The 24,277-nt window shown below is 40.5% G+C and overlaps 2 protein-coding genes across 2 annotated transcripts in view; one reads left to right on the top strand and one right to left on the bottom strand.

The window, feature by feature from the left end:
* LOC307032373 (hepatitis A virus cellular receptor 1 homolog) overlaps window positions 1-12,295 on the bottom strand; it is a 60,059-nt gene extending 47,764 nt beyond the window's left edge. Inside the window, exon 1 of the mRNA XM_079670286.1 lies at window positions 12,069-12,295. The gene's annotated coding sequence lies outside the window, so the exon portion shown is untranslated. The remainder of the gene's footprint in view (window positions 1-12,068) is intronic.
* An 807-nt stretch (window positions 12,296-13,102) lies between these two features.
* LOC307032372 (alpha-1A adrenergic receptor-like) lies at window positions 13,103-24,275 on the top strand. The gene is made up of 2 exons (XM_079670285.1): window positions 13,103-14,971; window positions 21,770-24,275. Exons 1-2 carry the CDS (start codon window positions 14,008-14,010, stop codon window positions 22,333-22,335), a joined length of 1,530 nt encoding a protein of 509 aa, XP_079526411.1. The 5' UTR covers window positions 13,103-14,007; the 3' UTR covers window positions 22,336-24,275.
* The last annotated feature ends 2 nt before the right edge of the window (window positions 24,276-24,277 follow it).

Raw genomic sequence — 24,277 nt, 5'->3', positions numbered from 1 at the left:
ATGTTGACTTTGCACTCTCCATCTCCTCCTTCTCTCTACCGTCTGGAGATTAGGGAGAAGCAACTCCAGAAGAAAAACGTTGAATAAAGAGCGTGTAATCATTGTCAGCCCCGTACAATTTTCCAAAATATTAAAGCAGATATAATCAATATGTATTATGATAACAATTAGTTTAATAATGAGACAAATGCAAGGAACATTTTAGAGTGTTAAAGTAGGAGGAGCTATTTCCTGCAATTGTACTCACAGTTGGGGCTCTTCAAAGGATGCGATCATGACAATGACTTTACTCTCAACTACCTGGTGATCATAGAGCATTTAGCAGCTAAAGAGCCAGATATTTCCCTCAGGAGTTGCGGAGAGCAAAGCAGCGCTCCAAGTACATTAAATAATAATGAATCGGGTGGCCAAACACACATCAATACATGAATGCTTATGCTGCTCTGTGTATGTTGGATGTGTAAATAGGCCACAGTCTGCTTAAAATGTTCATATTTTTATATGCAGATATAAGTTTTGCACTTATACATTTTTCATAAATCATTTTAAAAGTTAGCACATGTATTTTACTGACTACATGGAGATCTTTTTAAAGAGGGAAATAAAGCTAGCTGTTTATCTAGAATAGTTAGCATTTGTTAAATATGTAATTTGAGGAGTAAAAAGACATTAAAGAGTGTCCAGAAATGCTTTGGGTAACAAATCATATTAGAATCTTCCTTTTTTTTAAAGCATGCTGTTTTTCTAATTTAACAACATGAAGTAAAGTCAGACAGTATTTTGATTGATCTTTCGATGTGATGGAAAACTCCTGCAGGGGCAGCGACCCTCAACTCCAGCCAAACCACAGCTGTGTTGTAGATTCTTTTATATATACACTAAAGGCAGCAGGGGCTTTGAAGAGAAATATGTTTGATGAGGAAAAGCGTGTTTTATATACTGACAGCTTTTGTTTCCACACAGGGGGTCTGGTGTGACCTCAGTGAGCACAGGGCTACGTACATATCATCAAAAAACCTCTTGCTGCTTTCAAAGAAATATTCTAGTGACAGATGTTCGGGCAAACCAAACAAGCCTTACTATGAGAAACAGAATCTCCTCCCATAGAAAATGTCTTATTATCCCCTATACATATATTTCATTCCACCCTTAAATTTAAATATCATGTCAAGACTTTTCACATCAGGAAGCCTTCGATGGGTTTTTAGAGCTCAAGATGAACCCAAGTGAGAATAGAAAAAAAAGAGTGTAAAATGAGCACATTGTACCTCGACCCAGAGAGGGACAACATGTTCCTCCTTTTCATAGAAGAAAATGGATGTGAGTAAAGGCAGCTTCAGCAGGTCATTGCTCATCTGTCTTAACCTGTCTGCTTGCTTGTGGAAGAGACTTTGTAACAACTGAGTGCGACACGACCGTCATCGGCCAGATCACAGACGGCGACAAGACGGCGTACAGAGAGGAGGTCGGGAAACTGACATCTTGGTGCCAGGATAACAACCTCCATCTCAACGTCAGCAAAACCAAGGAGCTGATTGTGGATTAGAGGAAGCAGCAGAGAGAGGGACACGCCCCCATCGCCATCAATGGGACAACAGTGGAGAGAGAGTCAGCAGCTTCAGGTTCCTCGGTGTCTACATCACTGAGGACCTGACATGGACTCTTCACACCACCACCATCACCAAGAAAGCTTGACAGCGGCTCTTCTTCCTCCGCAGGCTGAGGAGGTTCAACATGGACTCCAGGATACTCTGCAACTTCTACAGGTGCACCATAGAGAGTATCCTGACTGGCTGCATCAAGGCCTGGTACGGCAGTTGCACAGCCCTCAATCGTAAGGCTTTACAGAGGGTGGAGAAAACTGCACAGAACATCACCAGGACGGAGCTGCCATCCATGGAGGGTCTTTACTCCCAGCGGCTCAGGAAGAAATCCCTCAGGATTATAAAAGACCCCCATGACCCCAGCCACACACTGTTCAGTCTGCTGCCGTCTGGCAGGCGTTACCGCAGCATCCTGACAAGAACAACCAGATTCAGTGACAGCTTCATCCCGCAGGCAATAAGACTGTTAAACAAATGAACTGCTGAAACAATTTCATAACATTCATCTGCTACTTAGTAATTATTTATCTATTATCTAATATATCATTCCGATAACTTGTATATAGACTCGTATTGTACTAATTTCTCTTTTTGTATATAGTATATTTTAATATTGGTTAATATTGTCTGCTTATCTGTATTATTGTGTTGCATTGTTGGAGAAGCCTGTGACCAAAGATTTTCAACGACATAATTACTCTGTAGCTATGTTAGTTTGACAATAAAGAACCTTGAACCTTGCTTGCTTTGTTTGTTTGGCTTGGTAGAACACCCCAGGCCCAGGGATGCATTAATTAGTTTTGACAGGATGTTCTCAGAAAATGAGAGCCATTGACGCAGGCAGACTCACCATCACTTCACCCAAACTTAAGGGAGATTGTAATTAAGGCTTGGCTGACCCATCCTGGCTCTGTTTTCTTTTGGATCAATGATCTGAAATGGAACCGCTCACTATTCTCGGCTCAACAAGTAAATCCTCACAAACACTGATGTGCTGTGGACACATCGTCTATACTGACAAACAAGATGTTGTTTCCTACTTTTTGAGTTAAATAAATAAATAAAAGGAAAAAAACCTTTCTAAAAGAGACTTGGGAGTACTCTAACCTGCGTCACTCCCACTGGGTAAAACTAATGATTTGCTCTGTCTCAACTTTGTTTTTGTACATTTCTTGACTGAATGCCAACTTACCAACTACTTTTTTTTGCAAAAAAGCCCATTCAACCAATATCCTGAAAGTTCATAAGAGAATCTACAGGCAAAATACAATGCTGAATTTCTTCTGAAGTCAATTTAATCAAAGAATTTATAAACCCAATATTTTATAAACTAATTATTTAGTTATTCAATTTGTATATGACATTAAACAATGTTAGCATCATATTATGCTAACCTTGCTATTTAGCAGACACATGAAGCATAGCAGGGACTGATGGGAATGTCATAAACCAACCAAAGTATTTGACAAATTACATTTTTACCATACGAGGTATCACCAATGCTACTAAAATCCTTAATATGGAGAACATTTTTTACTATGTTTCCTGCTTTACATCTAATAGTTGGGACATTTCACTCAAAACCACAAACGGCACTCTCCAAGTGGCACTAGAGGAAAAATCAAGGGATCACCAAAGTCATTGTAGGATTCACTCTCAGGAAACCATAAATGTCAAAACAAACTATAATGGCAACCAAATTAATAATAGAGATATTTAAGTCAGTGGAGGAGAGACCGACAAACCGACTGACACCGTAATTCCTGTAGCCATGTTGTTGGTCTGGCTAAAAATGCTTAAGTACATAATTAAACTTTTATGATGAATAATCCATTATGTCTTGTGTAATGTTTTACTTCCTCTTTGTCTTGCTTCCTCAAGCTCAAGTGTTTCCATGCTACTTTGTATAAAAGGAGATAAGCAGGAGAACATTAACATTTCCTTGATATATTGTGAGTGCATCATTTGAATGAGTGGCTTTTACTGAGGCCACCCATTCAACTCTGAAGGACCAGCGCCAAGTTTAAAATTAGCTCGTGGTACTACATTGATTACCATACAGAGAATTACTCATCTACCAATCAATTTGCAAAGGCCTTCATCCCCAGTGTACCCTTTTATTTTCATTCATGGGCTGAGAGACATTCTGAAAGTCAAATATAAGTTTGTCATGGCGAAGATCTAAATTGTGATGTTGTTACTCTTAAATTGCATCCACTAAAAGGTTTAGTGTAAGAAAGATGAACAAAGAAACACTATAATTTATCTGAGCTGTTCTTGTTGTCAAGATTGGTTTGTTTGTTAATTCCCCAAGAACAAGAAACGCGCAACACATGCGCACTAACTGTCACCACGCTATACACTCCTTAATCACAGCCTGTGCCAAAGTGACAATCAATTTTAAGTTATAAAAGCATGAAGAGGCACACACAAATAGAAAAACATGTTCCTATCAATAAGGGAAAAACTATTCCCCAAGAACAAATTGCTAGTTGCTTGCGAGTGGAATATGATTGCATTAAAATAGATTGCATTCAAATAGATTGCTAGTATTCAAATGAAATGAGGATGTGCAGCTCAGAGTTGATCAAAATGACTTTGATATAGAATTTTGTTTAGATGAAGGAAAGCCGGAGGCAGCTACTAACATCTTTGCAGAGCTAACGACCTGTCACTGGAGGTGAAATTGCACGTTTCTGGACTGGAAATGATTGCTCTGATTTTATAGGAAAATAATGTTGCAATTTCATTCACATGCCATATACCAAACAATCAACAGAAGGCTTATGTCATCTGAGACCACAGTGGAATGTCTATAGGAATTGTGTCTGCATAATTCAGAAAACATGCAGAGAAGTTCAAAGTATGTAGTGGGGGATCAAAGGCCTTGTCATTATGTCCCTGCAGGGAAAACAGTGAACAGTGAGCTTCACTCTGCTCACAAAACCTCAGAGGCAATCTTCTAATGGTTGGGGCTCACCGCACTGCTGGAGTGTCCACTCAGCACTCCTCTGTATGTAAAGTCTGGGCTCCTGCCAGGCCCTTTCCTGTCTCAAGGATCATCAGCCAAGATTCCCCTCTGATGAACGCACCTCATACTCCATAGTACCATACGGCCCATCAGTCTCACCCACACATCCCTGCCCCGGCCCTGTTTTTGTCAGACAATCTGCAGTAACACAGATTTTTGCAGAGATGGGCTTTTCTGATGGGGTCAGCCAAGAACCCTACAAGAGCTTTATCAAATTTAAGTGATGCAGCTTCAGCTTCGATTGCCTTTTGTCAAATATAAATAGTGATTAACAAAGTGCCGGACCTGCAGTTTTTCCACTGAGGAAGGAAATCGCAGCTCTGCCAGCTGTGCATTGCCAGCAGGCCAGGTACAATATGGATGTGTGGCAAGTGTCCCATTGCATGGTGTAGCAGCCTATATAACTGTATGAGCAGTTATTGTTACTGTGTGGGCAGAGAGGTATGATAACTTATCGTGGATGGCCAGTGATGTCTAAAGAAAGAGGGAGGCAGAGAGGTGGGAGCAGACAACGTGAAAGCCAGAGAGAAGCTGAGATAAAAGATGTGGTTTAAAGGTTTCTTCTACCAGATAAGCTCAATCATGCCCCAAGCTCTTTACAAACAAGAGAAAGCCTATTCATCTGCTCTTTTCTGCAGCCAACAGTTTTGTCTCATCTGGCACACTGGCTGCTGAGCAGCATTGATGAAATCCATTTTCTTCTCTTTTTATTAGTCTCTACTGGCTGATACCTGCTGCTGAGCCGCCCTGAAGCTGCGATCTATCCACCAGGATCTTAAATTATTGTTCTGCTCTGGTCCAAGATCCACAAGTGCGATATTCAAATAGTTTAAATTACTCTGATTAACATCAGACAGAAACAAATGAAGGAACTGATTAGACAGATAACGCTCATTGTGTCAACAACACTGCTGATGTGGATTTGATGGTTCCAGTTTAAAACCAAACTCAGGCATTTGCAGAGGAAGTTCACATTACAATGTAACCAACACACCACAATAACTAGCAACAGCCAGAAATAATAGGACACACTGCCCTGTTAGACAAACATACTCTGGGTTATAATAATGACAATAACAAAAACATTTTAGAGCAGTTAATATAAATACAACTTGGGTCTAATGTAAGCGTGGTTTATTCACTAAAAGAAACATGACACTGTTCAACTCATTATGACAACAAAACTGATGTTGATCTCACTTTTGTGTTTAAAATTTTAAAAAAATCTCATAGCCTTCAACTCCACTGTGATGCGAGTGATGAAGCCCACAAGCTGGACAAGGAGTGTGAAATGTAAGAATATTGTTTGGTTTGTGCTCACACAAAAATTCCAGTATTACACGGGCTAAGTTGAGCTAGGAAGGTAATGTGTTAGCACGCATTGTAAAGCACATTAAATGAGAGCTAGTCACAGCTGTGTACATAATACCCAAAGCAGGTATTTGGCGCAGAGGGCACCTGCAAAGCAACATAAGCACGTCTGCATTCATAAAACATTAGCAAGCCGCTAAAATCAGAAGTCTGACTTGTGGGGAGAAAGAGGAAAATGTGTTCTAGTCATCTCTTCTACATCTGAGAAGAAAAAGCAATAATCAGGCTAATGCTACATTGCTGGCAACTGTCAGGAAGGATCTATTTTGCAGCTGCTAGATGAAGACAAATGTGTCTGCAAAAGTGAAAATATAAGTAATTTAAATGTCGTTCTGGTCTTGGTATGATTCAGAAGACATCAGCAAAAAAGAAAGTGAATTCAGTTACTGACGAGTTTTTCTCACATGTTTTCTGAAGATATTTAGCTTGACTGCCTGTTCAAATCTTTCCAAGCCAATTCCCAAAAGACACTTTAACTTCACTTCCCATTTCATGACACATTTTGCAGACTCGGCCTGATATGTGTATTTCGTGGCCAACATTTTTCGTGTTTTTTCGAAATAAGAAACGTTCAGCAACAGCTTTAGATGTCTGTTGTCAGGGAAACGGAGTTCTGACCTCAGCTTCTGCTGATCTGGTTTCTGTGTTGTGGTTTGTGGGAAATGTGCTACCAGGTGGCTATGACTGTCACATCCATATAGGCTGAGGTGTGAATCCTCTGCTGCCTTGATGAAAACCAGATGGGATCTGCCTTGTTTTTCTGAGGATGAGTAAGATGTTGAAGACAGAATATTACTGTTCAGCCAAAGTATTATTAGAATGGAAGGCATTATGGAATAAAAGTGGCTTGGTATTAATACAACGCTTTCATTTTAAGACAGAAACAAACAAAAAAAAGACTATCTCAATTTGTGACCATTACTTAAAGAGTATTATGTGAATTATTTTTGCCACTTTTACTGCCAATTTCTTTTTTTTGGTGGCATATCTTGATGATAGAATAAGTTGACCAACTAAATTCAGTCGCCTGTGTCGGTCTGACGTGTGGTGTTGTGCTTGTCTTCTATTTTTATTATGATCCTATGATCATTAGTAGTACATCCTAGCCACAACAGAGCTATTTATTAGCACCATCACAGCTGTCAGCAACACATACACATACATTAAGCCATGCTTCAAAGATATTATTCCCCTTTTTGTTTGACCCCTCTCCAGGGAGGTGAGCAGAAACCCGGGAAGATGAAAACTGTTTTTGAACCAGGGTCACCGAGGTGGGGTTTGGTCTCATCATGGCTCAGTGTGATGGATCACTTTGGCCTGGGTCGGTTAAGGAGACAGACTGTGTGTGTGTGTGTGTGTGTGTGTGTGTGTGTGTGTGTGTGTGTGTGTGTGTGTGTGTGTGTGTGTGTGTGTGTGTGTGTGTGTGTGTGTGTGTGTGTGTGTGTGTGAAAATACATGTGAGAGTGTGTGTGTGCGTGTGTGAAAATACGTGTGAGATGCTCTTTTAGTGTTCAACTGTGCTAACGGGAACTTCCTTTAACCAATGTATATTAGCTCAGCTCTTTGCAATCCCCACAGGAGCAATTTGGGGGGGGAAGTGTCTTGACCAGGGACACAACGACATGCTGACTGCAGTGGGGTTTGAACCTGTGACCCCCTGACCCTGACCCCAACACCAACGCACAACCCACTGCACCACATGCCTCTTTTTTAAGATAATTTATCTTGAATGTTGGGCTTTCTGTTTTAAGGTCACACCTAAATGAAGCTGAGAGTAACCAAAATATATGAAAGTTAAGTTACAAAATGTATGCAAGTAAAAAAGTTGTGGTTGTGTTCATTTGTTTTAGGCAAAGATCAACAGTGTGAGGAATTGCCGAAAAAAGGTATTGTCATTAAAAGATTTGTTTTCCAACATTGGTGGTACACATGATATTTTCATCGACTGAACACTGAAGATGCTAAAAATAAAACCTAGAGAATGTGCACGCTCCAATCCTTTCATTAGACAGCATGACACAGTGTATCATGTTATTCATGGTTTTGAGGGGCCAAAATGTCACTGAGATAAATGTCTAAAAAAAGTGAAAGAGCCAATCGTGTTCTCTATCTTTGTAGATTGGCTCCTTGAGTCTATGTATGGTCCTTACAAAATCATATTACTAATCCTAAAAAACAGTTATACAACCAAAAGTATTTTCTACGTCTGAGCACATTACACAACATCCTCCATATATGGTGTTGGAGAGACTACACCACCAGGCAGCTCGGGCCCACGCATTCAGGTGGGCCGCTATAGATTATTGGGTCTGTGTGGGCTTCACTGCCAGCTGGCATCTGTATGCCTATCGATGAGATAAAAACATCAACTTAAGAGGAGTTTGCCCTAAAACGAGAAACATTGGGTTATATAAATGCTCATGGTTTACATCTTCCACACTTTTGCATCATAGGTGCCAGATTTGTTGTGAAGTACTAAAGACAAATGATTACATGAATACAATTTCTGAGGTTATTACTTCAAAGAAATCTTGGCCTTTAAATGTGTCACGGCAGTTTTAAAAACATTATACCCAATTGAAAAAAGTAGTAGCTTGTTGAAGCCTCTTTTAACATTCCAGATGTATGAGTATGTATGAACCGTTCCAACCTATGGTTCCAACAAGACGACATTACTTCCAAATAACAGTTTAACGCCAAAGAGAGTATTATCTATATTTCACAGTAAAGCACAGATGAGTATAAAAAGCACCACCAATTTTAAGCAAGAGTATTTTTTTACTTTTGATACTTTAAGTAGTCAACATTTTGTTGATTATACTTCTTTACTTTTTACTTAAGGTGGGGTAGGTAAGTTTGAGAAACCGGTTCGAGATACACTTTTTATTATATTCCATGGAATGCTCTTAACATCCAGATAGCAATGACTTAGAAAAAAAAAATTCCATAAAAAAAAATCTTCTGTGGAAGCCGTAGTACTGTACATTTTAAAAAGCACGACCAATCATTTTAGCCGGCCCGGCTAAAATAACTGGATGGCCTACCTGCCTGTCAGCTTTCCATCTGTGCACAAACTTATCTCGTGCCCTCATTGGTCATGTGTGTGTGCGTGTGTGTTGGAGGAGGGGCTCTGTAAGGAAGTGGCAGATTTTATCCGGCTGTGTATTTTCAAAAATTCTAGCGCACTCGAGCTGGTTTCTCCAAAATTACCTACCCCACCTTTAAGTATAATTTTAAGTGCAGGACTTTTACTCCCAAAAGAGTATTTTCATATAAATGTATTAGAACCTTTACTTAAAGTGGACCTATTTTGCTATATTTGAAAAATATATTGTAGGGCCATACCTATACAAAACATGTCTGTGAAGTTTTTTGCTTAAAATACCAAACAGATTACCCATTGTAGCCATGCAAAGCTCATACTCCTCTTTTCCAGCCCTGCTCCAAAAAGGCTGATTCTGCTTTAATGGACGGCTGCTGCTAGCAACGCCCATTTGTAGCGTCACGCAGCTTTCCCCTGCTAAGAGAGTTTTCTACCGGGAGAAACTCAGCTAAACGCTGCCGTGATTAAATGCCATATTATGTTCCCAACCACTTCAAGCATTATTTCTGAAACAGTATGGAGCTCAAACCTTTCTCTCTCGCGGGGTTTACCACAAGGACATTACGTTACACATATTCCAGGGCTGCCAACCTTTGAGTTCAGCTTGGAGTGAGATTTTTTTTATTTATAATTTAACTTATACCACATTGGGTTCGTCATCATCTCCTTCAGACCTGTGATACTGGTGAATCACTTCTGCTGCAAAGTCAATCACAGATCATGGATAATGGATGGATAACGCTGAACATGTGGAGTCAGTGGGCCCAGCACTGCAGTGACCTGGCAGTTTGAACAGGAGCACAAGGTCAAAAGGGAAACTATGACCTCTTAACATCAGGAGAAACATTTAACCAAGATGGCTGAACCCACACAGCTTAATTCACGGACAGTGAAATTAAATAAACGATTGCTTTCCACCACAATGAGCCATTTGTCGAACCACAGTTCTCCTTCAGTCACCTGAGTTTAAAGCAACCCTTCAAATATAAATATTTAAACCGAATAAATACGTATCTGACAAAACAAACTTTTCTAAACTTGAAGTCTTTATCTGCAGTCTAAACAAACCAACTCCTTATTTAATCTCATTTGATTAATGTTAAATAGATAAATATTATAACAAATTACTGTGCATAACTAGAAACCATATTTCCAAGTATAAATCAATTGTCTCATATTTTATGTAATTCAAGATTTATATTCCTGCACACAAGAAGTTGATCCTTTTGAATTTAAGGAAAAATCTCACCACTGAAGCACAGAGAGACAGAGGCGATCCGGTTGCAGCCCGCCGAAAGATATGAAACTGGCTCAGAGTGCTTGGCAGCATAGAAGAAGAGAGCTTCATGTCATGTGAAGCTCAGTGTATTCAATCAAGTGAAATGAGCAATGTACTTCATCCCCGCACTAAAATCCGTCGAAGAAATGACATGATATAATTGGCGATTATCTTTTAAGAAATATCTCATAATACCCTCATACTCTGGCGTCTGTTGAAGGGTTGAAAAGACAGAGTGTGTGTCTACTGACTGATACGCGTTGAAAGGAATGCAATACATTTAGGGATTTCTTGATGAAGGATTTACTCACATTTGTTATAGCCTACTGTATAAAATCCTAAGAACCAATAGCTTTACCATAACAAAAAGAAGAACAAGATATTTTACTTGTAATTTAATTGTGCAAATCAGGGGTCCTGAAAGTGCTCTTACACTTTTAATGCATCATGAACCAACATTGAAATTACAATTGATAATAAAAACAATTTCACTTGCCGTCTTTAATTAGAACGACTAATCCACAAGAGACTTAAAATACTGCTTCCTTATATAATATACACATCAATGTATTGGCCTATACTAGTGAAAATGGAAATGGTAATAAGACTGCATTTACAGTATATAGCACCTTTTCAGTCTTTACCACCTATCACCTACGTGCTTTTAGAAGTCAGCATTCACACATTCACACAGAGGCTTCAATACACCTGCTTAGGGAAACTAACTTTCCCACCACTGGCTACACCATCTGGAGCAACTTGGGGTCAAGTATCTTGCCCAAGGACACATCAACAAGTTGACTGCAGTAGACAAACACCTCACAGCCAGAGATTCCTTATACACAACAATCAATTCATAGACACCTTGGTGCAGCCTTATAACAAGAAAAAAAAGAGGCAAAACTCAACTAATTTGCCTTTAATGACCAACAATAAACAAAAACAGCCTTGGAAACCACGGCAAATGCAACAATATACATTAGGTCACAGAAATGAAAATATTTGACACACGCAGCACAAACAGGGCTGCCAAGTTTATGGACAATGTTTAGTAACCTGGGCTACAACACACTGATGATATGTCTCTATTACACAGTGGTTGTTCAGTGTTCGTCTGTACGGGTGTTACATTCATGAGCAGTAGTGTAAAGTAACTAAGTAGATTTACTCAAGTAATAACTTGTAGCCTACTTTACTTAAGTATTTCAATTCTTGTTTACTACTTTGTACTACTACCCAACTACACTGACGTCTATTTTACTCCACTACATTTATGTAGTGCCTTTAGTTACTTTGCAGATTTAGTTTAATGATGTGAAATATGACCAACACACAAGACTTGAGTTACACCTGTCGCAAACTTCACAAGCTAACCTGCAGCATATAAAGTAAGTAACCTTACCAGCTTTGATAAACCCATTAATGCATCAATAATTATAATCAAAACAATAATTTATATTATACTGAAATGGGCCAATCTGCACTGTACTTTTACTTTTGGTTCGTTTAGTATATTTTAATGCTAATACTTTTCGACTCTTACTTGAGTACCATTTCGAATGCAGGACTTGTACTTGTAACAGAGTATTTCTACACTCGGGTACTTCTACTTTTAATTTAAAAGTAGAATTCTAAGTAGTGTTTCCCCCGCTGTTCATGAGAGTTTGTTTTGGCACACACCTGTTTGGATATCAATTTGCGCGTCTGCGAAGTCTCCCTCCATCTGCTCTAGATCCATCTTCTTCTGAGTTCGTTCATGCTAACTCTAGAATAAACCAGCCGAGCCTCTCTTCCTCTGCATAATACTGTCACAGGCAGCAGAAAGGCCTCTCTGAAGGTAAATGTTTGCTGCTCATGAAGAAGTCACCGCTGGACGATCACCCACGAGGATGTTTAGCTAGTAGCTAGTGGCTTTAGCTGCACCCAGCATGCACCTGTCACCGGCAGAGGTGGAAGAAGTACCCTGATTATGTACCTTAGTCGAAGTCCAGAATTCCAAATTGTACTTAAGTTAGGAGGGAAAGTATTTGAACCAAAAAATATTTAAAGTACCAAAAGTAAAAGTACTCATTGTGCAGAATGGCCACTTTAAGTACCAGATAGGCCTACTATTACATTATTTGAAGATTGTTGCATTACCTTTCATTCATAATGTATTGTGTGTCGATTTAGCATCTCAGTTATCAGCTAATAGTAGCCTACAGTATAGGCCTATCTCTAATTACATATGAGATACAAACTGAACTGTATGAGCAGCACTAAGGTCACACTGAGTGATTGTTGTTTTCTTGAAAGAATGTAAAGTAAAGGAAAACAATAAGCAATGAAGTGAATACAAAAACATCTGTATTGGATAAAAAAACCCACCTCTCATTCAAAAATAATTCTTTAGAAAGGTTTAAAATCTCATACAGACTGAAAATCAAATATATATAATCACCCATAACATGCTGATTTATAATAAATTGATTTTTAGATGTTGTAAACATCCCATACTTTTTTCACAACTAAGTTCCAAATGAACCTACACCTATAAACATTCCTAGGGAAAAGCCAATAAAGTAAATGCAGATAAAGACTATAAATTGCAATACAACACACCTTCACATGTGCCTTAAATAGTAAGAATGTATTTAATCATTGCATTTAAGACAGTTTATCTTAAAGAAAAAACTGTGCTCTATCCTCCTCCAGTGTAACATCACGATGAAGGGGAAAAGCTCTTAAACAGACGGACCCTCAGTTTTAGGAATTTGCTTGTGTCTAAACTCAGCCCCTTAAATCAGTCGGTCCTCACGAACAGAACTCAGATCCAAAGTGATGTTCCTTTGATGAACTCCTGCATATGACCAAAATAGGAAACTATTTAGAAAGAAATGCCTGTTATAGAAGAGGGGTTGTTGGTATCTATTTGAACCCTTATCATTTTAACCTTTAAGGCTTAACCTTTTGAGTTTCCTGCCTAAACATAATTTTCAATGACCACACATTGAAGAAAACTGAGTAGATGTTGCTGATTCATAATTGGACTTAAGGATACATAAATCACGTTTTACTTAAATTATAATGTTTTCTACTTCACTTTAAATCATAGTGCCCTTTAAAGACAAGCCACTAAAGATCAGGTGGTGTTGGCACAAACGTCTTTCGCTTATAAGTGACCAGTTAAGTGCCCTCCCACAGCGAGGAAAGACAAAGACAGCAAACAGTTCCATTGCGCACAGCAGCGTAAAATTATGCAATGTTAGCCTGTTTTCTCTAAAGTAGCGTGTTTTCATGTATGCGTCATGCGTATACTTATAGACTCGTGTTTAGGTATGTTTGGTCAGTAGGCGACATGGGAGAGCTGTGTGTGGTGCTGAGGAGGCAGGAGATGACTGCTGCCCCCCTCACTTCTCCACTGAGCCCTCAGGAGAGTGGAGTTAGGACTGCATGGGGACTGCTGCGTACTGATCGCTTCTTTCTGACAAAACATCTCAGCAGTGATTTGGAAATTAAATTGCAAAGTTCCACCATGAAGACTTTGGATATGTAGTTCTCATTTTGTTTAGTAGAGCTCTTTCATGAGTTGCAGTTACAAGTGATCTGAAGCCTGCTATGGAGGAACTCTTGAGTCAAAATGAGTCTGAGCACTGACAATGTCACAAACTTGTGGAAAAAGGGTTCTTCGGAACTCGGCTGGACTGCGGGCGCGTCCTCCCCGGTCAACTTTACCAACAGCTCCGGTGGGAACTACACGGAGGTGGACCTCACCCGAGCCATCCCGCTCGGCATGGTGCTGGGGGCTTTCATCGTGTTCGCTATCGCGGGCAACATCCTCGTCATCCTCGCGGTGGTGTGCAACAGGCACCTGCGGACACCGACGAACTACTTCATCATCAACCTGGCCATGGCCGACCTGCTGCTGAGCACCACTGTGCTGCCAGTGTCCGCGACTCTGGAGATCTTAGACTACTGGGTGTTTGGCCGGATCTTCTGTGACATTTGGGCGGCGGTGGACGTGCTGTGCTGCACCGCGTCCATCATGAGCCTGTGCGTAATATCCATCGACCGCTTCATCGGAGTGAGCCATCCACTGCAGTACCCTGGCATCGTGACCGAGAAGCGAGCTCTGCTGGCCATGCTCGGGGTGTGGGTGCTGTCAGTAGTAATTTCCATCGGACCTTTGTTGGGCTGGAAGCAGCCGCCATCGCCAGACGAGACTGTGTGCTCCATCACCGAGGAGCCGTATTACGCGCTCTTTTCCTCCCTCGGGTCCTTCTACATCCCTCTCATCGTTATTCTGCTCATGTACTGCCGCGTGTACATAGTTGCCAAACGGACCACTAAGAACCTTGAGGCCGGTGTGATGCGCGAGAGGATGAACTCCGGTGAGCTGACCCTCAGGATCCACAAGGGCTCTCAGGTGCAAGAGGAGCCCTGTGGTGCAGGCGCCGGTAAAGGCCGAGCAAATCAAGCGAGAAGTTCCCTCACGGTGAAACTTCTTAAGTTCTCCCGGGAGAAGAAAGCAGCAAAAACTTTGGGAGTTGTGGTCGGCATGTTTACGCTTTGTTGGCTGCCCTTCTTCCTCGCCTTACCCATAGGTAGGTTCAATAGTTCCTTTATACTGTGAGCTTTTACACAAATAAAACCCACACCTCCCCCTCCTCTCCAATTTATAAACTTCATGATATTCAATTAGCTAATGAAACCTGTAGACAATATTTTACAACCATCTAAATATAGGACGCTGCAGGCATTATAAATCATACATATAGCTGGCACAGGGGAAATATCCTGGGCAGCATTACTGCTTGGAATTGATACCAAACCTATGAGTGGGCTTTGATATACTGTAGTGCTTATTTTATACTGCCAGAATAAGAAAATAACATCACCGGTATTGCAGCTTTCAATATAAATAGTGCAGAAGGGGTGGATCTACATAACAGTTCTCTTACTTCACGGCCTCTGTTAAGATAATAAAGTTAGATTGCATCATATTTTATTATGACACAACTTTTTATTTGGGCCAACTTTAACATTTTTCCAACACAAAGCCAAAGCTAACACTGATGTTTTGGACTCAAACTCAGGGCTCTTAATATGGGACACTGTGTTTTTCCTAGACTGTAAAGGAATTATTCACAAGCCTATCAAACATTATTAGTGTTATCTTTGCATTTTTCCCTGAGTGTCAGTTAATCTGCTGGTGCAACAAATACACTCCTCAAGTGTGCCAAGAAGAGAGTAGGTGGCCTCCCTTTGTTCCGGTCGGTTTATTCAGAGGCCTGTGGGGCCAACCGGGGCTGCCTGAGACTGGTAAGCATTTAACACCCTGCTGTCATGGTTGTTTAAAAACCTGCAGAGGATATTAAACAATATATTCTGTGGTGGAATGCTTGTGCTGCAGGCTGTCTTGTAGCAAAGAGGTTAAGGTAACATTGAGTCATTATTTGGTGATGGAATCTGGTCAAAAGGACGCAATCAACAAAGAGTAAACTACAAACATGGCTGCTGTATTTAGATGATTGTTCCCCATATGCCCCTGTAGGTTATAGTATATTAGTGTGTGTGTGTTGTCATGTGCCTGCATGTGTACACTTTTAATGATGTAAAATATGAATGTGTTGATGCCCCAGGCTCACCCCTTCCTCACATGGACACACGCACATTACTACCTGGGGCAAGTTCAAAAAATGGGGTGGGGGGGTCATTTTGCCTCAAGCGTTCTTAGTGCGATACCAAAGAGCATGTTACAAATGTAATTTTTCAAAGTTCTGATTGTCAGATCTGAGAGGCTCCAGAGAGCAGGGGGACGTGAGGTTCAGGAGGGGCCTGTTTATGTAATCAACAAACTGCTGAGAAACCCCCAGAGGGTGTTTCAATGTATCAACACTGATTCATTGTGAGAAAGCACTATAACATTTAGTTTCATGCTCATTAGAAATGGGCCTCCGAGATGCATGAAGGAAAAGCCTACAAGCAAGTCCACCAGTCTTTTAGTGGGGAGCACATGGTTCATCTTCTGAAGTTCATTGCATGGTGGACCTATAAAGTAGGAAACTGAAACTCTCTGTTTCTATTTGTAGGAAACATCGTTGTTTTTCAATGTAAGTTTGTGTCACTGTTCTTGTGTGTGACTTTTGTGTGAACATTAATACTCAAAGTGAGATAGGGCCCTCCCCATGTTGCTCTGTGGAGTGGGATTTCCTGTCTCACACTAGCCTGCTCCCTCCTCTGCCCACTGTCACTGATATGTAACCTATCTGGGGGTTTAGGAGTGTGTTAGTAGCAGCGAATGGCACGTGTGTTTTGTTTATGTGTGTGAGGAAAAGTGATACAAAAACTTGTGTTTATGTAGATGTATGAAACGATAGTTGTTTTTTGAGCGATTGTATCAATGTGGCGGCAGTTTATAGAACTCTTTCTAAAGCCAGGAAAGGTGTAACTTAGACTGCATGCTGTCAGAAAGAGCCACTGTGACCTCTGACCCTTGAAGTCTCAACCCAAGAACACGTGCAGTTTAAAGAAATATGTAAAATCTCTCCTTCAGAACATTATCTGAACAATTTGATCAAAATTCTATAAATGTCATGTTTTTTGTTTTTTCCAAAGCCTGAGCTAACCAGTCCCAGAGTTTGAGTCATTCCTTTTTCAGGTTCTGAATTATCATTTTTCCTTTTACGCCTTTTGGAGCAAAGAAAGCTATGCAGACTTTACATTACATTAAAGTTAGCGTGACTCCATGCAAGCTTCCTTGGACAAAAAGCAGCAGTAGAATTTCACAAACAGACCTAACTTAACTTTATTTGATATTAAATAAGACGTATTATTTGATCACAGGGGCCAGACAGAAATAAATAGGGCACACAAAGTCCTACAAAATGCTTTTAGACCTTACTATTAATGAAGCGGTATAATAATTACATGTATTTTCATTGACACTCTTTAGTGCCTTTCAGGCTGCACATGTCCCACCAGCTGATCTCTAATACAGTTGGTTCAGCGGCCGAACATTGTTTAGAAACCGAGAAAAATATTCTAAAATCTAGTCCTGATGGCAAAGTCATTCTGACCATTTCTATGATTCACAAGATGTTTAATTATTTATCAAAGAGCAGTCTAAAATTAGTAGCGATTGTATTATTAAGCACCATATTTCATCAGAAAATGTACGCAACCAGTAAATAGAATCAAAGTAAAACAAGGAAAAGCAGCAATTCCTCACATTTTTAACGCTGTGAAAAATGTAAACAATGCTACTTTAAAATTACACTCAATTGTTATTACAGTAGATAACTATCAAAACTATTTTGAATAAATATTTCTGTCCATGGACTTATCGTTAAATTAACTTTGTACGGGTAAAATAAATCAACATAACTAAAACAAGATAAGGAAACATAAACAAATAATTACTAATTCAAGTGTTTTTTATAAAGTATAGAAAATGTTTTGTTTTAACTTCTAAAATATGAGGGTTCCTTTGAGGTACTCCTCTGCATTTTGATGTTTCAATGAGCTGTCTCTTTCTGTCCAATCTCCCAACTCTGCTGGGAATATTATCACCAGTCCTCAGTGATTTGTGCGTCTTAATTAATTGCACACATTGTCCCACGGCTCTTTAACACCCCGCACAGCCACTAATGTCTTGTGAAGGCCTCGCATTTAGCAACTGGCACAAGCCGTGTGCCCATGTGTGAGAGAAACCAACACTTTGAGGTGCTACCCAATTGTTTCCATGTAGAGGTGTTTTTGGACACGATATTGTAAATGTGTGCAGCTCACACAAGTGTGTATGTGTTTTGTACGGTTTGTCACATGAGCTGGCTTGCCCCTGCACTAGGGGGTAATTGAAATGGTTTTTTGAAGGTGAAAAATAATGAGAGTGCTAAGTGTCAAAGCGTTGAAGAAGAAAGGAGGGGTCTGATCTGAGCAGACCATTGGGGGGGAAAGTGAGCTACCTTTGGATGTCAACCCAATTTCCCATACATAGCTCCACGCTATGGTTTCATTGAAAGCAATTTGCTAGGGCAATAACTTCTGTCCTTTTAGATCAAGACAAATTAATCACATTTATAGGTGTGTTGTGAAACTGGATGCGTGAGGTTTTGGAGAGCAGATTGTGGGGTTGTGAGCACTACGTGGCACCGAATAGGCAATGGTTCTTCCAATTAGTTAGAATAACAGGATGCCTTGTTTTGTTAAGATGTTCCTGTGTTTCATGGTGAGATGTTTTTGCGTGTGCCTGTCCTCAGGAAGGAGGTGCAAACGTTTCTCTTAACAGAAGGGCAGAGGCCACAAACAACAACCCTCCCACAGTTATCACCATACCATTGTCTCGCATCCTCTGCAGCTTATACTATAACCTCACAACATAAACACTCTTCAGGGGACAAAAACTGACCCTGCTCACACAAAACTTAAACATACAAACATGTACATCTGGCTACAGGAAGGTCTGTTGACAAACAGATTTATTTCTGTGTTTCCTTCTCTTTTATTCTGTGCCTGAGTAGAAAGGAGGCACAGGAACATATTGTCCACCTTCTGGTCTCGGTTGGGACCTGTAGATGTTTAGATGTAGTATTGTTAGGTGGTTAACAATGCTAAAACCTTCTCTGCCTTTCCATTGTAAAGATGTGTCTGTTGAAGTGAGTAGATTATGTTGTTGTTGTTTCAACTGTTGGTTGGACAACACAGACAATCTGACCTTAGGGCTGGTCTTATTTTGTACCCTATTTTCAAAGGATACATTGAGAAATAGATGTAAGATTAAGAGATTAAGAGGAAGAAAACTCCTGGCACTGGGCACAGACATTTTTATTCATAAATTGGATATAAAAACAAACTGGTACATTTGGGATCATAGTATGCTCACACAGCTTTTACTCAAAAGCATTACCATTACATTTAAAATTGACTATTTACAAGGAACACAATTATGTATTGTTGAAGTAAATAGTTGATAATTGATCAGAAAACATTGGATTGTTTCAGTGGAGTGGCGTGTAAATTCAATATGATGTTTAAATTGTCTAAATTGATGATAATAAACAGAACTACCTCAATTTCTTCAGAAAGCAGATGAAATTCAACTTAAATCAAACTATTGTTTTAATAGTGGTCCCCTTAATTGGTACAAAAGAATACACAGTCAATGTATGGCTGGAAGTATTTATATCTTCATTTTCTCTATAGTTTCTCTTAAAACATTTTTGATATCGCTATCTAAATATGAAATGACCTATATCGGGAAAGACAATTTAAGACATATCGCCTAGTCCTATGTTACAAATGCTAAACTCAGCTTCATCCGTAATTTATTAGGTTTTCTACATTTGTGATCTAATATACCAAAATAAAAGACCATTAATCATTACTTGCAACGACTATTATCAAAGACAGATGGAAGCACATACAAAAGAGAAAGATAAATAAGATACATTTATTAATTCCACTGCGCCCTACTATGTATCCCAATCACAAGCATAACTTACACGGTTATATAATCACATCTAAGTGGATACTAAAATAGCATGTGAAAATACCAGCCACTAAGAAGAACCATTCATCTAAAGTGCAGGAGGCCCAGGCACATTTAGACGTCTCAAGTTTGGTCTCACTCAAAAAAAAACACACACACACACACACACACACACACACACACACACACACACACACACACACACACACACACACACACACACACACACACACACACACACACACACACACACACACACACACACACACACACACACACACACACACACACACACACACACACACACACACACACACACACACACACACACACACACACACACACACACACACTTGTGCTGTCATTAGGATAAATGAAAGGACATTTCCTCATGTTGTTGCACGATCACTTACCTCCAGGTTAACAAATTCACAAGTGCTGTGTGTGTTTGTGTGTGTGTGTGTGTGTGTGTGTGTGTGTGTGTGTGTGTGTGTGTGTGTGTGTGTGTGTGTGTGTGTGTGTGTGTTCTCTTTGGATATTGAATGGTGTTGCTAGTTCAGTGTTAGTTGCATCTAACTAAAAATGTGAAATGATAAAAGAAGTTCAACCTAAAAAAGTTAGACACGATTCAGGTAACAGAATTTTTGCTATGTATTGCATAATGTACGTTGTGCCACTTGAAATAATTGTGAAAAGTGTTGATGTGATTCATGAGGCAGTAAGCTGAGGTGTGCCTATATAATATCTATCCAGAGGTCATTTCACACTTGAAAGCCTGAGATTATAGTGCATCCTCTTTTATTTTCAGGAATGTGATATCCATTTAAGAATGTGGGCTGGTGTAAAGAAGCACAGTTTTGCTCAGATCTGCCCACACACACAAACACACAAAGTCTGTCTTGCTTTCACACTAATGTCTCACTTGCTGTGTTATTATCTTCAGGCTTCCCCCTCTCACCTCATTAAAGTGTAAGGTATTTTTCCTCTGTTAATCTTAGCCACAAGAGGAGAAAATGCACAACTTTAATACATTTTAACACCGGCACAACTCAACTCATTAGCATGCCTGAAAACGTTCAGTATGTTGGTGTTTATATCAAAACAATTGTCTCTAATTGTGGGAAAAAAATCTTGTTGAGTGTCACATACCTCTGTGTACTGTTCTGCCTGTGAGAGCTCCTCGAACAGAGAAGGTGCGATTTAATCTCAACCTTGTACCCTTTGCTCAAAGCAAAGTGTGACAGTTTATTCCACAGTTTATCTAAAAAAGAATTCAGGGACATCCCACTCTTTCTGTATTCTCATTACATTTCCCAACATGAACTGCAAGTGTCGGCATCGGTTTTTGAAAAGGGAGCACTTTATTTGCTTCTGAAGGCTTTCCTATATCCAAGGTCTTTCTATAATTATGTGAATCAGGCTTTCCACTTGGGACTTCTGATCCACATACTATCAGCATGCAGTCTGATGTTGTTCCCGATCAATGCTGCCCCCTACTGGGTAAAAAAACAACCTGCAAGTCTCACAGTGTAATTATCTACTGACCCTGAACGGCCCTCATTAAACAGACCATGGCTATGATGTGACATGCAATTTGCAAATGTAACACATTTTCTTTTCATGTCACCATACATGAAGGTTATTCTGATTACTTCCACACAGTAAGAGACACACTTTAAATTCATGGAGGAAGAGCACTGATATTGCATCAGCATCACTCAGGCATTGGAATCAGGAGATTTAGCATGATATATGGGATGTGTGGGACTTCCACTACAACTTTTTTCCTATGACAAGCTAGCATTAGGTCCAAGTTTGATCAATGTCAAGTTTTACATTTTAGGAAATACTCTAGATGAACCCAATGCTATTGGCATGACATTATTTCATTTTTCTTTCTCCATGTCTCCAGGTGCTTTTAATAAGAACTTGCGAGCACCTGAAGTGGTCTTCAAAGTGATCTTTTGGCTGGGCTACTTCAACAGCTGCCTGAACCCCATCATATACCCCTGCTACAACCGCGAGTTCAAGCTGGCCTTTATCCGCATCCTTCAATGCCAGTGTCACCAGCGTAAACGCCCCGGCTGGAAGGCCTACAATTACCGCTCCTCCAACATCAGCTCCTCCGGAAACTCTCGCAAAGGATCAACGGATCACAACTCCAGCTGCTTAAACGGCAGCCAGCGTACTCTGCCGTCCTCAGCCAGCCCGAGCCCCAGTTACCTGAGCAAGGGTCTCCCTCCTTGCCCTGAGGGGGAAACGTTATACATCTGGGGGGGCTCCACCCCAACTCCCTCCACACCCAACCTGCTGCCCAGCAGCCCCGCAAACTACCAGCTGGGAGATCTGAGAGGGGAGGTCAGAGGAAGGAAACCATCTGACGAGACTACTAGGGGTATCTTCTCTTTCTCCTTTGGTAGAAACAGAGACAAGGGAGGGATCCACAAGGACGACATGTTGCCTGATGACAAGGTGTGACTGCTGCTGAGTGTCGCTGACGTCTGGCTCAGTCATTCCTCATAGGGGTTCAAGTCAATAACAGTGCAGGAGCGTAGGATTTCCCAGGTTTGCGCTATTCACTGTAAATGATCATTCATCAGTCAATGGATTGTTGTTGTCAATGTGAGGTGAAGGTAACTGAGTATTGACTATGCTGCTGTATCAGAGGTATTTTGTCCTATTTATCTTTTCGCTCAACGGACAGTAAGGGGTTCAAACTGTTAATCAAAATCACTGTTCTCCACGCTCTTTGTTACAGGAAAGACACCAGTGCATTCATTTGGGAGGAGAACAGGAAAGACATTTGAAGGAAAAAGGACACGTTTTATGAGAACCCAACGCTGCCTTCCCTGTAAATAAAAATTCCTGTCCGCCCTACAAAGACTGACATAACCTTTCTCATGTGAAAAGTGTGATTGACAATGGATCACCTTTATGCTGCAGTCACTTGTTGGTATGTTGTGAAAATAAAGTATAACCTGGTTTATCTGCTGCACAATTATCAGATATCATCTTGTTGTTTTGTTTGTTGTTTGTAAAAGTACTGAATATTGTGATTAGAAATGTGATTGTTGATATGAATAAACATAGAACGTTACTCTAATTCTGGTCTGTAACACTTCCTTTTTTTCTGTAAATAGAATGTGTACCCTCATAATGTGAATGATCATATTCTCTATATGTTGATGTTGGTTATGGTTTATTTAAAGTGGGGAAGTGTCCTAAATCCTAAGACAAGGCCACAGTTGTGAGGTTATTCAGTAAAAGGCAATCGTGAGGCTGTTATTTAGGAACACGTCCAATGAGCAGAGGTAAATACTAAGCTTTATTGCTTAAAAGAGCTTAGATCACAACTCCACTATAAGACATTTAACGATATATACCAACCTGTTCACTGACCTCACAGCCCATTGACTCCTGGTACTGTACATGCCAGTTAATAATTTATTCCTGATGGGCTTTAGTTTTAAAAAGAAGCAATACCGGACAAACGCCGACACATACTAACAGCCAAAGAATCTGGTAAATCTCAGGCTTTTTTTTTAGAACAGATTGAGATTAATCCGTGAGACATAACCGATGGATTTAAATTGAGTGGCTTTGTTTATCATGATTTCCATGCCAGGGACCAACACCTCAGACAACCACAGCCTGGCTCATGACGGCAGTGATCCTGCTTTATGTCATATCACCTCGGTTAAAGTCTGTGCCTGATCCTACCAATCCCTATCCTTACCATCATGAGGAGTCTTGTCATCATGGCTGCAGTGGCACGTTTCCAAAGCCTCCAGATGCCGACCAATGGTTTAGTGGTGTGCCTGGTTGTTGTGGACTTCCTGGTTGGCAAACTGATGATGCCTTTGAGTCTGGTGCGCTCCATCGACAGCGGGCACTTCGGGTGCTGCTTCTGCCGAGCTAACTTCCTTCCAGATGTCGCCTTCTTGTGCTCCATTTTTCAATCTCAGCGTCATGGTACTGGACCGATACATAGCAGTGTGTGACCCGCTGTACTACCCTGCCCGGATGTCAGCCGTTGTGTGGCATATTGCTGGATCCTGCCTCTGGTCATCTCCTCCTTTTGCGTCAACCTCGACATGAACTCTCAGTACTCTAACCTGTCTGGCCAGGTTTCGCCTCACCTACGCCTTTGCCTTTGATGGCATGTTGAGGCTGCCCAGATACAAGCGAGTTGGATCCATGCAATCGAACATGGCAGCTCCAAATATTCCCCATGAGGACTGACTCCACCTGACGCGTTCGTCTTAACATAGAAAGATATTCTCTGAAGAAGGAAAGAAGGCTGCTAAGACCCTAGGTCTGATCATTGGGGTCTTCCTGTTCGTTCGGCTTCCTTTCTTCTGTGTGAACGTGGTCCATCCTCTGAAGGGCTTCAGCGACATCCCCCTGATCCTGGAGGCCT

Source organism: Notothenia rossii (genome assembly GCF_949606895.1).
Source record: "Notothenia rossii genome assembly, chromosome: 3".
In the NCBI taxonomy this organism is placed as follows: domain Eukaryota; kingdom Metazoa; phylum Chordata; class Actinopteri; order Perciformes; family Nototheniidae; genus Notothenia; species Notothenia rossii.
Note: the sequence above shows the minus strand (reverse complement) of the source record. Positions and strands in the feature narration are given on the sequence as shown.

What these genes read in the sequence shown, in the direction of transcription:
- LOC307032372 (XM_079670285.1), top strand. Translation starts at nt 14,008, where the DNA reads ATGAGTCTGAGCACTGACAATGTCACAAACTTGTGGAAAAAGGGTTCT. An exon ending in CTTCCTCGCCTTACCCATAG is followed by an intron (nt 14,972 to 21,769) that starts GTAGGTTCAATA and finishes CCATGTCTCCAG; the next exon opens with GTGCTTTTAATAAGAACTTG.